This window comes from Sceloporus occidentalis, unplaced genomic scaffold (genome assembly GCF_023333645.1).
Source record: "Sceloporus occidentalis isolate IW3139 unplaced genomic scaffold, rSceOcc1.0.p SCAF_1, whole genome shotgun sequence".
In the NCBI taxonomy this organism is placed as follows: domain Eukaryota; kingdom Metazoa; phylum Chordata; class Lepidosauria; order Squamata; family Phrynosomatidae; genus Sceloporus; species Sceloporus occidentalis.
The window spans coordinates 3,640,824-3,654,962 of NW_028316981.1; the positions used below are offsets into that span (position 1 = coordinate 3,640,824).

Below are 14,139 nucleotides of genomic sequence, written 5' to 3' on the forward strand. Positions count from 1 at the left end.
TGAGTCTTAAAATCTTCAGAGGAGGGCTTTCTCTATACCACAACCCTCTGGCAGACGTTGACCACAGAGTTGTGCTGGAGAATCTCTAATGCTTAGAGAGGCCAACTCTGCAGGTCTTCCAGTGTGAGTCTATGGCCAGCTTCCAGCAGAAATATCATGGATCGTACTGTATAAATAAGTGATGGTGAACCTTTTAGGGACCAAGTGGCCAATCTAAAAGGTCTGCTGGCACCTGGTGCCAGTGGTTCAATTCCTTCCTCTAGGGGCAGGATTTCTTCCCCCTGTCCTCCGGGCCTTCAGTTGCTTCTCCAGAGACAGCTAAGGCCCAGGGATGAGGGAGGAAGAAGAGGAACAGGCACTCTTTCTCCTCCTTTCCCTGTGCCATCCCCGGTCTCCAACTGCCTCCAGAGAGGCAGCTGAAGGCCTGGGACGGCTGGGAAGGAGGAGGAACAGGTGTGCAACTCTTCCTCTTGCTCCCTTCTGTGTGCTGGGGGAAGTGGCGTCATATGCCATAGGTTCACCACAATGGGTATAAATCAAACAAACAAACAAGCAAACAAATACTTTTGTATCAGTGCTCTTTTAATCTCCAAGTGAATACCTTTCCATTTCTTCATGATATCTTGCGATGTTTAGGGTTTTTACATGCTGAAACTCCTATATCATGCTCCAGATTTTAGTTTTGTGTCATCTGCTATACCAGTTTTTTTTGAGCTGCAACAAAAATATAACGGTATCCGTCATGACAGGCCACCGCTCAATCTATCTGAAGATGAAGACTCGGGGCAAGCACCTGAATGCCTGGACTGCTGCTTTCTTCTCTTGTTTGAGGAATTCCAGGGGCATCTGCTTTCAGACATGCAGAGCAGGACTATTGGAAATGGAGGATTTGTGAGAAAAGTCCAAGGGAGGGGAGCTTCCTGTCTGAGCTAGGATTGAACTTGAGTCAAATGGGGCTCAATGCTAAGTAAAGATGGGTCATGTTGGGCTTTGCAGAGCATCTAAGGCAGGAGTGGAAGGTGAGCTGTGTCTCAGAATGGCACCATTGGGTCTCACTGCGTTTTTTATTATTATAATAACATATCTTATTTACAAAGCTTGTATTCATCCAGCGTGACAAAAGTAACATATAAAATCAAAATATAAATCTATTAATTTACAGGCTTATTTATGAAGCTTTCTATAAGAAACTATACATTTTTATATATTAACAAAAAAATCTTTAAACCCAAAACAATTGTTACATTTATTCACATAAAAATATTGTTTCTTGAGCAATCTGTTTCTTAGCAGCAGTCAAATGAAATATCATGGCTTCCCAGTCCTTTTCCCATTTAGCCATATCTTTTTTGTTTAATAATGCTGTTAATCTATTTAGTTCTTTCAAGTGTTTCATTTCGCCAATCTTCTATGCGAAGAGTAAATGGTAATTTCCAGTTCTTTGCTACTATCATTCTGGCTGCAGATATTAAATATAATAATATTTTCCAAAACTTCCTTTCTTCATCAGGACCTAGTAATGAGGTCATGTTTAGAAAATATAATTCTGGCAACAAATCAAAATCAATTTTTAACATCAACTTAATTTCGAGATGAATCGTTACCCACAAAGACTTTATAAACGGGCAATGCCACCACATATGCAAATATGTGCCCATTTCCTTTTGGCTTTTCGGTTCTCACTGCTTTTTAAGGCATAGGGTGGATTTTTGCTTCTTAGTGTTTGTCCTGTGTTCTCCAAAAGCACATGGTCTAATGGGTGGGGCATTTACTAAGTAACTAAGTTGGCTTGTATCTATGCAGCTGTACCCATACTCTTTCCAGTCCAGTCTCTAGAAGAGAGCAAAAGGTAAGCGGTGTCTGAGAAGGGCATTGTTGAGTCTCACAGTTTAATCACAAATAGAGAACTAACCAAAGTCACGGAAGAACACAAAAAGCCAGGAATTCAAGCAGCTGACACCTCAACAAAGTAAAGACTATTTGAAACAACACTACACATATTGTTGGAAAATGGACTGTGAGAAGCATGAGCCAAGGGAAACTAGATATAGTAAAAAAAAAAACGGAACGCATAAAATATAGCAATACTAGGGGTAAGTGAGCTAAACTGGACAGGAATGGGTCATTTTGATAACTACACAGTGATTTACTCAGGAAATGAAAAGAAACAAAAAAATGGTCCGGAGTATTTGTGTAGCCGTCTTGCTACCAGTACAAGATGTACTGTTGATATTTATGCTGCCATTGCTATAATTGCCACCAGTAACTCAACAAAAGAAATTTTCAAAGTGACCCAGTGCATAGTGGCAGGACATTGTTACTGTCTTCAGACTGGCCACTGAATTTTTATCATTGGGACCATCATCTCTTATCGCATAGGACTCAGATGAGTTATCCCTTACAGAATGGCATATTTGTGAATGTTTATTTCTGGACTTTGTTATTACAGTTGGAGTTATTATTCACCTGATGTATGTATGTATGTATGTATACACACACACACACACACACTGAAAGATATGTTTCAGCCTTTATGTATTTTTTGAGACTGGTACTTATGATTTATAGTACACATAGTTATTTCTTCCCATTCTGCATCAGTTACGGTGTAAGCCTCCTTCTCTGCTTGTTTTCTCTAAGGTGAAGGGAGGACAGGACAGGGCTGAGGGCAACAGGAGTTTCAGAACACAGAATCAAAGAATCTTAGAGATGGAAGAGATTGCCAGGCCCATCTATTCCAACCTTGTTCCATGCAGGAACACACAACTAAAACAGTCTGGAAAGATGTTCACCACCCTTCTAGGAAGTCTAGTCCACAAACAAAAAAATTAATAAAGTTAAAAAATTGCTGCCCTTTTGAGACACCCAAGGCTGGCATTCTGTTAGGGACATTACACACAGATATGTTGCCCAACACTTACAGGAATACTAATTCACCACAGTAGATCAGACATATTCTGTTGACAGTGGCAGAAGTGAAGGAGCGCATATAGCAACATTATGCATTGCGGTTGCCCACTGGCATTCAGTCATTGACATGTGTTGTGCTATTCTGCTATGGGGTATGGACTTAGTATTGTCTTGCAGATATTTACGTTATGCTCAGGTAACTCTGGATTGTAGCCAAAATGGGCTGGCTGAGACTAAAGCCTCATTCTTGGGCCAATCAAAATGTTCATTATACATGTTGCAACCTTTTGAAGCTCCACTGATTGGTCCAATAAAGGTATCACTGTTTTGTTCCATATGGCCAACTCAGATACTCCTTGATATGTTTTCTATATCTAAGATAATTGTTCAATGAGATACAAAACACCTTCTTACACAATGCTGCCCCCAGGACTGCAACCCTACTTCAATGTGATTGGGGGGAAATTTGGTATATGATTGGAGAAAGGTTTGGTGTGTGGGGTAGAGGGTATCCAAACAGATGCCTATTCCCCAGCCCTGCCTTAAGGGGCTTCCTGTGGCTGGCATAGTTTAGACACTATTCCCATTAAGAAGCAATGCTTCTGCTGTTATTTTTTCATTTGCTGTTCAATTTGTTTTCTGACAAGAAGTCAAGTTCTCGGAACCCTATGTATAAGAGACCTCCAAAGCTTGGCGCCAGGCTATTTGAAGGATCATGTCTCCCTCCCTAGGATTCTGAGATCATCTGGAGAGGCCCTTCTCTCTGTCCCACCATCCTCTCAGGATGTTTGGTGGGAACAAGAGAGAGTGTCTTCTCATTGGCTGCTCCTAAGCTTTGGAACTCCCTCCCTAGAGAGGCCAGAATGGCTCCATTGCTGCTATCCATCTGGCGACAGGTAAAGACGTACTTGTGTGGGCAAGTCTTTGCAAATTGATATTCACCGCCTTGAGTCCCTATATTGAGAGAAAGGCAGGATATAAGATAATAATAATAATAATAATAATAATAATAATAATAATAGCCTTGCCTGGCAAACTCAGGGCAATAGAATTATAAAATCAATAGAGTTGGAAGAGACCACAAGGGCCATCCAGTCCAACCCCCTGCCATGCAGGCAGGAAATCTAAATCAAAGCATCCCCGACAGACGGCCATCCAGCCTCTGCTTAAAGACCTCCAAGGAAGGAGACTCCACTACACTCCGAGGGAATGTGTTCCACAGTCGAACAGCCCTTACTATCAGGAAGTTCCTCCTAATGTTGAGGTGGAATCTCTTTTCCTGTAGCTTGCATCCATTGCTCCGGGTCCTACTGTATGGAGCAGCAGAAAACAAGCTAGCTCCCTTATCAATATGACATCCCTTCAAGTATTTAAACAGGGCTAACATATCACCTCTTAACCTTCTCTTTTCCAGGCTAAACATCACCAGCTCCCTAAGTCGTTCCTCACAGGCCATGGTTTCCAGACTCTTCACCATTTTAGTCGGTCTCCTTTAGACACACTCCAGTTTCTTAACATCCTTTTTAAATTGTAGTGCCCAGAACTGGACACAATATTTCAGGTGGGGCCTGACCAGAGCAGAATAGAGTGGCTGTATGGCTTCCTTGATTTAATCAATCCACCTGTTTTGGGATATCCTTCTTTTCCTATTAATGCTGTGCAGCTTGGGACTTTTCTTTCATCTCTGTGCAGGCCAGCAGCCGAACAGCCTTTAAGTTTGGGTCCAGTTGCATCATTAGATACAATACTACGGTACCTGTCCTTTGCTCTTCTGTCCTCTGTCACCGAGGTCCTCCATCAGTCAGTCAGTCAGTCAGTCAGTCAGTCAGTCAGTCAGTCAGTCTCTCTCTCTGTCACACACACACACACAGACTATTGCTGCCCACTAATTGTTGGCACATTTCATCTGACTCTCAGCAAAATCCTGCCTATTGTGGGAGATCCTACTGCCAGCCTTGATACTATCAGCATGGTCTCTTGCCTCACAGAAGCACGCAATCCCCCAATCACATTTTAGAAAGGAAATGAGAATCAACAAGGAAACAAGAGAGCCTTATCAGGACAGTCTATAACCCCACACGTTTCCTCCATGATCTGCATATACAGGGCTCATCCCTTTTTAGATTTGGGCTGAATCAGGACCTGCTTCAAAGTACTGTAGCTGGCAATGCCAATATTATAAATAAATTTAAAACAGAAGACATAATCATTGAGAAAAAGAGAGAGCCTTACCAAGAAAGTCCATAATCTCACGGATCTCCACTATGATCTGCCTATGCAAGGCTCTCTGGTCAGGGTCCAGTAGGGCCCACTCCTCTGGGGAGAAAGACACGGCCACCTCCTCAAAGGTCAACAGGCCCTAAAAACAGAAGAAAATGTTCTTGTTTGAATTTGAAAATTCAATTTGAAAATGGAAAATGGAAAAAGCCTATTTGAAAACAGAGCTAGAATAGAAACTGTCTGTGTAGGGAGTGTGTGTGTGTTTATAAAACAAATTTTAAAAGATTAATAATCAATAAATTAATAAATTTTTACAATTTTTAAAAATCCAAACCAAACTGAAATGAAATTCTCCCCTTGTTCTGAGAGGAATGTGATCTGGTTAAAGATGAAACCCAGACTGCTCCAGTCCTTTCATTCCAGGAATCCTTCTTACCTGATCTGGTTCTGGTCCACTGCAAAGAGGAAGAGGTGTCTGAGTCCTTTTTGGTGGGATCATTCCAGCCTCTGTGGGAGAGACAAAGGTGGGGGAAGCCAGTGACATCCGCTGTTAGAGGTTACAATCATAAAGACTCACTAGGAAGTACAGATACGCCTCAGTTAACAAAATACAAATATCCTGCTTTTTAGACATATTATACCCTCCCTGCCCTCATTTCCTCTTCATCCTCTGTACAACTGAAACCATTTTAGCAGTAGACGCATTGCAAGGATGGTGAAAGAGGGCTGGAAAAAACATAAAGAGTTTTCAGCATCTGGTTGCAGCAATGTGTCTGGACTAAAGAACACACTAATGCTTGGACTGAGAAACAGTGCAATTCTGCTCTATCTGATCCTTCTAAACCCTGCCCACAACACACAAGGAAAACAGCGGTTGCCCCAGAGACATTCACTGAGCATGCAGGAAAAGCTAAAGGGAAAGAAAATGGAAAAGCAGAGAAGCCTGCCTCAACAGCTAACACTTAAAAAACCCAAAACCTAAACCCACAGATTATGAATTTGGCCACCAAAACAGAAATCATAAGAAAAGTTGGGGTTGGCGGGAAAAAATGTAATTCCTGAATTCATTTTGGAAGAAGCCTTCAAATGGGTTCTAGAAGGTTCCAAACATTTTTGTTTATTTATGCAAGGCTTCCCTGACTTAATGGTCTTACTTCTAATGTGCATATAGTTAGTTCTGGAGAAAAAGTGTGCTGAAACATTTTGGCTTGCTCATCTTTTTTTGTGTCTCAGGAACCCATCCCTAGTCTTCCCATGTGATCTGTGCCTCTCGTACCAAATTTTCTGTTAAAGAAAAAATGCCCTGGAACACATGGTGTTTTGTTTGCTCACGTGCACCTGTATTCTCTTGGAAGTCTTAGAACACAAGAACACTTCCAGCCCAGGAAAATGCACAACTACAGGTGCACCTGGAAGCCAAGTGACCCTGCATGCACAACTCCACTTCCACAATCGTGAGCTGTACAGTCAGCACTTGGTATCCACATGGTATTCCCCGCGGATGCCAAAATCCATGATTTCTGAAGTCCCATTGACTTCAAGGGTGGCGCAGCCATTGGGGGCAATGGCACTTGGCCTCCCAAAGCCTGCATAGCCTTCCTCTTCTCCTCCAGCTACTTGTCCTCCTGTTGCCTGGCAGGCATGGTGAGGCCTGAAGGGGCAGGAAGTGGAGTGGCAGAACCTCAGTGAGGCCAGAGCCAGAAGAGACCATGAGACCATCCAACCAGGCCCCAGAGCCCCCTTCCTGGGGAAGTGGCACTTCAGAGTGTCGCCCTTGGACCTTCCTTCCCCCCCAGGTCTTCTAGCCTTCTGTCTGCAGGGGGAACTTGCTTCTGTCCATTGGCTCGCTCTTCCCTGCGGCACATGACCAATGGGGCAGTCTGTGAGGCTCATCCAGGCCTGATGAGGGTGGCAGAAACAGCAAGCCTTGGGTGTCTTTCGGAGTTGGAAGACCCAGGAGGAAGGAAGGTCCAAGGGCAGCACTCTGGAATGCCGCTTCTCAGGGGGAGGGGTGCTTTGGTGCTTGGACGGATGACCTCATGGTCTCTTCCGGCTCTAGGCCCACTGAGGCTCTGCTGCTCCGCTTCCTGCCCCTCCAGGCCTCGCTATGCCCACTGTAAAAGGAGGAGGAGTTGGGAGAGGAGGAAAGGAAGGCTATGTATGCTTCAGGTGTCTGGCTGCAATGTCCCCCAGGTGGTGCTGGGCTGGTTCTTCTCTCTGGCCTAAGGGAAGTCTCTGAGTCCAGCCGGGACTCTCGAAGTCCACACGACCTCGCCTCCCACCCACCTTCCAGACTCTACCTGCCACTGGCCAAGCAACAACATCCAGGAGTTCGGCCCATGGAGGGGGTTCTTGCTTGGTGAGGGGGGGCTGTCCTTCTCCTGAAACTTTGGGAGGGAAAGGAGGGTCTACCTCTTCTGCTTCCCTGTTGCCATCACCTCTTCCTCTTCCACCACCCCCCTCCCCCATGGGCTTGCAGTCCATGAATGCTGTAAATTATGGATGGCAAGTCCACGGATTTGGAGAGCCTACTGTATATGGATGTTCCACATCAGACCAAAAAGTCCAACAGGTTCCACTGAGGAAATTAGAGCTGGCATGCTGTAGTAATTTCAGTGCTGGACTATGACTCTAGAGACTGTGGTTCGAATCCCCGCTCTGATGTGGAAACTTCCTGGGTAATCTTGGCCAAGCCACATGCTCTCAGCCTCAGAAGAAGACAGGGGGAAACTTCCTCTAAATGAATCTTGCCAAGAAAATCCTGTGATAGGGTCACCTTAAGTTGCCATAAGATGGAAGTGACTAGAAAGCACACAAAAACAATGACAAAGAGACATCCTTACCTTGCAATGAAGCCCCTCCATCACACTCCTCCTTGATCGCCCTCCATTGGAGACTCTGCCTGGGATCCAATGGAACCTTCTTGGCCACAGAGAATTCAGACTTAACTTCTACCAAGAGATTCTCGACCTGAAACAGCAGTCATGATTCAAGACATGGAATATGGAGAAGGATGAGGGGCACCACATTTCAGATCTGGGGCACCACATTTCAGCAGGACCTCTTCAGGTAGTCTTTGCCCTCTGAAATTAGAGACTCAAAAAAGGCAGCCCAGAGCCACAACCTCTTCACCTTGACCCCAAGAAGAAATGCTCTCACCTGCTGTTCCTTCTGCTTCTTCTCTGCCTCTGCCCGACTCAGGAGAAAACCTTCTGCCAGGACCACTGCCTGGGAACAGGTCTCTGCTCCACATTCCCTGACCCAGTTCTCCATCTCCAAGGGTATGATGGTCAGGAACTGTTCCAAAATCACCAGGTCCAGGATCTCTTTTTTGGTGTATTGCTCTGGCTTCAGCCACTGATGGCAGAGATGATGGAGTCGACTGCAAACCTCTCGGGGTCCTTCACTCTCTTTGTAGGAGAACTGCCTGAAATGCTGGCGCTTTGTGTCTGAGCTGGCCAGGTCATCACCCAAGGACCCCTGGATTGTCTTCTCACAGAATCCTTCACTGTTCTCAGCATTGAGGCCATCAGGACCTCTTCCTTCTTCAGGACCAGCTGAGTCTGGTTCATCCATCATATATTACATCAATGAAAGCACAAGCAGGATCAAAATTATTCCTCCTCTGTCTGTCTCAGGGCAAAGATGTCCCTATGATGCTCTGTAAAGCCAATACATTGTTGTGTTAGTATAGATAATATCAGATATTTACAGAGCACCATCAATGTACATTGTTGTGATAATTATTATCTTGGTACACGTGGCACCAGATCCTGTCTGATCTTGGAAGTTAAGCAGGGTCAGCTTTGGTTAGTACTTGGATATGAGATTGCCAACAAATACCAGGTATTGTAAAGTCTATTTCAGAGAAAGGAATTGGCAAAACCAGTTGAGAATTTGTCGCCTAATAAAACCATATGAAATTTTCATGGCGTCACCATAACTTGATAGGTGACTTGAAGGCACACACAAGAACAAGAAAACTGTGCAGACCTCCAATAGCGAACAGGTCTCTTGCCTGAAAGAAAGGCAATTTGGGTTCTTTCATCAGAGAGCCAGTACCATTAGAGTGAAAAACATTGATAGAATGAAAAGAACTTTAAAATCACATGCACTAAAATGAGTACCCAGTTTATAAGCAATAAGCTTACACATTTGTGAAGTCGAAGGCTTTCCTGGCCGGCATCCATAGTTTTTTGTGGGTTTTTCGGGCCATGTGGCCATGTTCTAGCAGAGTTTCTTCCTGATGTTTCAGCAGCATCTGTGGCTGGCATCTTCAGAGAATGTTTGCCAAGTCCTTTCCAGGCAAGCATTCTCTGAAGATGCCAGCTACAGATGCTGGTGAAACGTCAGGAAGAAACTCTGCTAGAACATGGCCACATAGCCTGAAAAAACCACAAAAAGCTTACACATTGTAAACCGCTTAGGAAGTGTTTAGTTGCACTGATAAGCAGTATAGAAATGTACAGTGCACCCGCGTCATACATGGGCGCACTATACGTGGCTTTCAGCATATGCTGAAAGCCATGTGGGAGCGTGCAGGGCATGCGGGGCAGTGCGTCCCATTTAGATTAATGGGGTGCACGCCTGTGGTGGACATGTGCCACTGTGGCACCGCATGCATGAGCCCCGTTACTTTCAATGGGGCTTGAGCATACGCGCTTTTTTTACGTGGGAGGGGTCCAGAACGGATCCCCCTCGTAAAAAAAGGACGCACGGTACTTGCTATTGCTATCATCTCCTCCTCAAAGGGGCAGCAAGAACCCTCTCCCCAGCCGGGAAATCAGCAAGGACGCCCCATTTTAGGGCGCCCCCAAAGCCCCATATTAGGGCGCCCCTCCCCCCAATGAACCCCCAATCACTTTCCTCCTCCTCCTCCTCTGGCTACTCCACGCACAGGGAGGAGAAGGCACCACCATCTGAAAATAACGTTGATAAACTGGAGCATGTGCAGAGGAGGGCGACCATGGCAGAATGGGGCTGGACTGGGTGGCCCTTGGGCTTTCTTCCAACTCTATGGTTCTCCGTCCCTCCTCCCATGTGACCTTTCTGACCACATTCCTGCCTCCCTTGGAATCTGCGCCCTTCACGCTCTCTCCCCCTTGGAGGGCTCTCTCCCCCTTGGAGGGCTCTCTAGGAATCAGAGCTCCTCTCCTTCTCCCTCTTGGAGGACTCTTTAGGAATCAGAGCTCTTCTCCTTCTCCCTCTTGGAGGACTCTCTAGGAATCAGAGCTCTTCTCCTTCTCTCTCTTGGAGGGCTCTCTAGGAATCAGAGCTCCTCTCCTTCTCCCTCTTGGAGGACTCTCTAGGAATCAGAGCTCTTCTCCTTCTCCCTCTTGGAGGACTCTCTAGGAATCTGAGCCTCTGCTCTCTCTCCCCTTGAAGGACTCTCTAGGAATCTGAGCCTCTGCTCTCTCTCCCCCTCGGAGGACTCTCTAGGAATCTGAGCCTCTGCTCTCTCTCCCCTTGGAGGACTCTCTAGGAATCTGAGCCTCTGCTCTCTCTCCCCTTGGAGGACTCTCTAGGAATCTGAGCCTCTGCTCTCTCTCCCCTTGGAGGACTCTCTAGGAATCACACTGCTCCTCTTTCTCCCCATTACAAGACTCTTTAGGAATCTGAGCCTCTTCTCTCTCTCTTCTTGGAGGACTCTCTAGGAATCTGAGCCTCTTCTCTCTCTCCTCTTGGAGGACTCTCTAGGAATCTGAGCCTCTTCTCTCTCTCTCCTCTTGGAGGACGCTCTAGGAATCTGAGCCTCTACTCTTGGAGGACTCTCTAGGAATCAGAGCTCCTCTTTCTCCCCATTAGAAGACTCTCTAGGAATCTGAACCCTCTGCGCGCTCTCTCTCTCTCCTTGTCCTTTTCCTTTAATCTTGCAGTTAAACTGTCTAATTCCTTCCTTTCAAATACTTCATTTTTCCATTCTTCTATAGATGGTGTATATGTGAATTTCCAGTTTTTTGCCACTAGCATTCTAGCTGCTCTTATTAAATATAGTCCTATTCTCCAGTGCTTTCTTTCTCCTTCTTCGCCTAATACTGAAGTTACATTTCACAAATATAGTTCTGGGTTCGTACTGAACTCTATATTTAACATCTTTTTCAGGTGTAGATTCATTCTGTTCTTTTACCCACTAGAACTGTGAATCACAGTAATGACTGAAACAACTAAATGTAACTGCATGACTCAGAGTCAGAACAAGTGCTAGGATCACAGGAATCACAGAAAGAACAAACTCACACAAGTAGCGCTGTGCTGTGGACGAATATTGTGTCCAGTTCTGGGCACCACAATTCAAAAAGGATGTTGAGAAACTGGAGCCTTGTGTCCAAAGAGGGCGACTAAAATGGTGAAGGGTCTGGAAACCATGTCCTATGAGGAATGCCTTAGGGAGCTGGGGATGTTTAGCCTGGAGAAGAGAAGGTTAAGAGGTGATATGCTAGCCCTGTTTAAATATTGGAAGGGATGTGATATTGAGGAGGAAGCAAGCTTGTTTTCTGCTGATCCAGAGATTAGGACCCGGAACAATGGATGCAAACTGCAGGAAAAGAGATTCCATCTCAACATTAGGAGGAACTTCCTGACAGTAAGGGCTGTTTGACAGTGGAACACACTCCTTCCTCAGAATGTAGTGGAGTCTCCTTCCTTGGAGGTCTTTAAGCAGAGAGGCTAGATGGCCATCTGTTGGGGATGCTTTGATTGAGAGTTCCTGCATGGCAGAATGGGGTTGGACTGGATGGCCCTTGTGGTCTCATCCAACTCTATGATTCTATGATTCTGCAACCACTGACTGGGTGGTGCAATATGTATTTACTGATGATTATAAACAAAAATAAATAAAAGCTAAAAACACTCATATAGATATGAATACATGCTTCTTGGTCATGCTTAAAGTGGAGGACATGCCAGGAAAAATGTAGAACATGATTAAATAATAGCTAAAAACAATATAAATGTAAATCCCTGCTTCTTGGAGGGCATGATAAAAATAAAAGCTAAAAGCAATATAAATATCAATTTATGGTTCCTGGTCCTGCTCCAAGTGGAGGCCATGCAAGGAAAAACGAGGACGTGATAAAAATAAAAGTTTTATTTAAATCAACATAGTTGTGTATCAATGTTGAGTAAAACTATCATGGTTGTTTATGACATTTAAATGTACGAACTTAAATATAAAAATGAATAATAAATAATATACTATAAAAATACAAATGTAAAATAATTATCCAATCTGGTTAATAGTAGTTAGGCTGATAATAATAATGTGTTCAACTAATGCGAAATTGCTATGAGTCAGTATCAGTAGTGGCAGGGTCACAGGAATCACCGAAACAACAGAAAATCACTGTTTTGATCCTTTGTAGGTCCGAGACTCAGTCCTTCCACCTACCAGTCGCAGGAGTAGCTACTGCGAACAATTCTGTGATTCTGGATCAGTAGCAGTTAATAGTGTACAGATCACAGAAATCACCGTTTTGAATCACAGATATTCTACAATCACAGTAACAGTTTTCACTGACATCTAAAAGTTTTCCAATCTAGGCAGACAGGTGTGACCTCTCTCAATCTTGTCTCAGAACCTCCAATGGGGAGGGATAGGTTTCCAGGCCTTCAGAATCAGGCAGAACTCATGGGGGAAAGGTCCTTTGTGCTTCAACAGTGCATTTGTGCCTGAACGTTGCAGGTGTGAGGGTCACACCATCTTTCTTCTCCCCTCGGGGCATGTTTTCCAGAATGGTGCCATTTTTTAACACTGCTGCTGATTGGCCAGTTCCCCCCATCTCTTGTACCATGCAATGAATGCTTGCAAAGTACGTGTGTGTGTGTGTGGGGGGGGGGGGGTTCGGTCTATGTGGCCATGTTTGAGAAGAGTTTAGTCAGGAATAAACTTCTCAAACATGGCCACATAGCCCGAAAAACCCACAAAAAACTATGAATGCCGGCCATGAAAGTCTTCAACTTCACAGGGGAATACACTTGCAGAACAGGGTACATGATCGCAGGCCTTGGCTATGTCCTTGCCGCTGCTACTCCCCTTTGTTCTTAGCCATTATGGAGAGCTGTGCAGATGGGATGCCCATCAAAGCCCTGGAACTTATGAATGCTTCAGCAGTAATAAGATGCAGACCTCTGAGAAAGAGATGGCCTTAAATAAAATATTGTAGTGATCTTGAGCCAGCTGGTCCCTTCCTTGTGCCTACCTCACTGGGTTGTTGCAAAGATAAAGGGATCAAGAACAGCCACGTGTCTCAAAATTCTGTACTTAGGCTGAGGTGTGTGCATTCAATTTACGTGCATCATAGCAACCCCCCCCCAAAAAAAAAAACAACATAGGAAGAAGGGGGTACACACTATTTTTTCCACCAAGCCCTCCCTCCAAAAAACCCTCCCCGTCTAACCACCCCGTGTGTGGGCTCTTTCTCCTGTCTCCTCCAGGTTCCAACTTCCCCCTTTTTTCTGGCCTTTTAAATGTGTAAACCACACATTATTAAGTCATTATTCAGAGCTGGGTGTGACTGGAATATTTTATGAAATCCTTCCCTGGATGCCCCACCAGAGGGCGTCTCAGTTGCCCATACTCTTTCCCCTTCAGAGCACTTCACGCATGCTCAGAGGGCTGCTTTCCCTCAGAAGAATCCAGCATCAGTATCTGTAAATAATATCTTTATACAAAAGACATGAATTACTGGGAGCACAAGATGATGTTGACTGCATTTAGACACTGTCTTAAAATAGAGAGACAATTTTGTTGTAAAGCTCTTTTAAGTTTGTTAATTGCTAAATAATACTGTAAGTTTAATTCTCCTATGTGTGTGCATACAGGGAAAATAGTTTTGCTTCAGAAAGTTGTCAGCAAGGACTTCAGGGCTGCTTCTCAGGGGACCAGAATGCCCCATCCTACATCTGTGCATTTAATTTTTAAGAGCAGTATCTTACATTTCTCCCTGTTGAAATTTATTTTGTTAGTTTTGGCCCAGCTTTATAATCGATTCAGGTCATTTTGAATTTTGA

The 14,139-nt window shown here is 44.6% G+C and overlaps 1 protein-coding gene across 1 annotated transcript in view; it reads right to left on the reverse strand.

Moving 5' to 3' along the window:
• LOC149320404 (uncharacterized) overlaps positions 1 to 9,163 on the reverse strand; it is a 59,233-nt gene extending 50,070 nt beyond the window's left edge. The window contains exons 1-4 of the mRNA XM_089500369.1: positions 8,290 to 9,163; positions 7,974 to 8,100; positions 5,567 to 5,637; positions 5,143 to 5,269 (exon numbers count right to left, since the gene is read on the reverse strand). Coding sequence (XP_089356495.1) covers positions 5,143 to 5,269; positions 5,567 to 5,637; positions 7,974 to 8,100; positions 8,290 to 8,709 — 745 coding nt within the window. The 5' untranslated portion in view covers positions 8,710 to 9,163. The remainder of the gene's footprint in view (positions 1 to 5,142; positions 5,270 to 5,566; positions 5,638 to 7,973; positions 8,101 to 8,289) is intronic.
• Between the last annotated feature and the right edge of the window lie 4,976 nt (positions 9,164 to 14,139).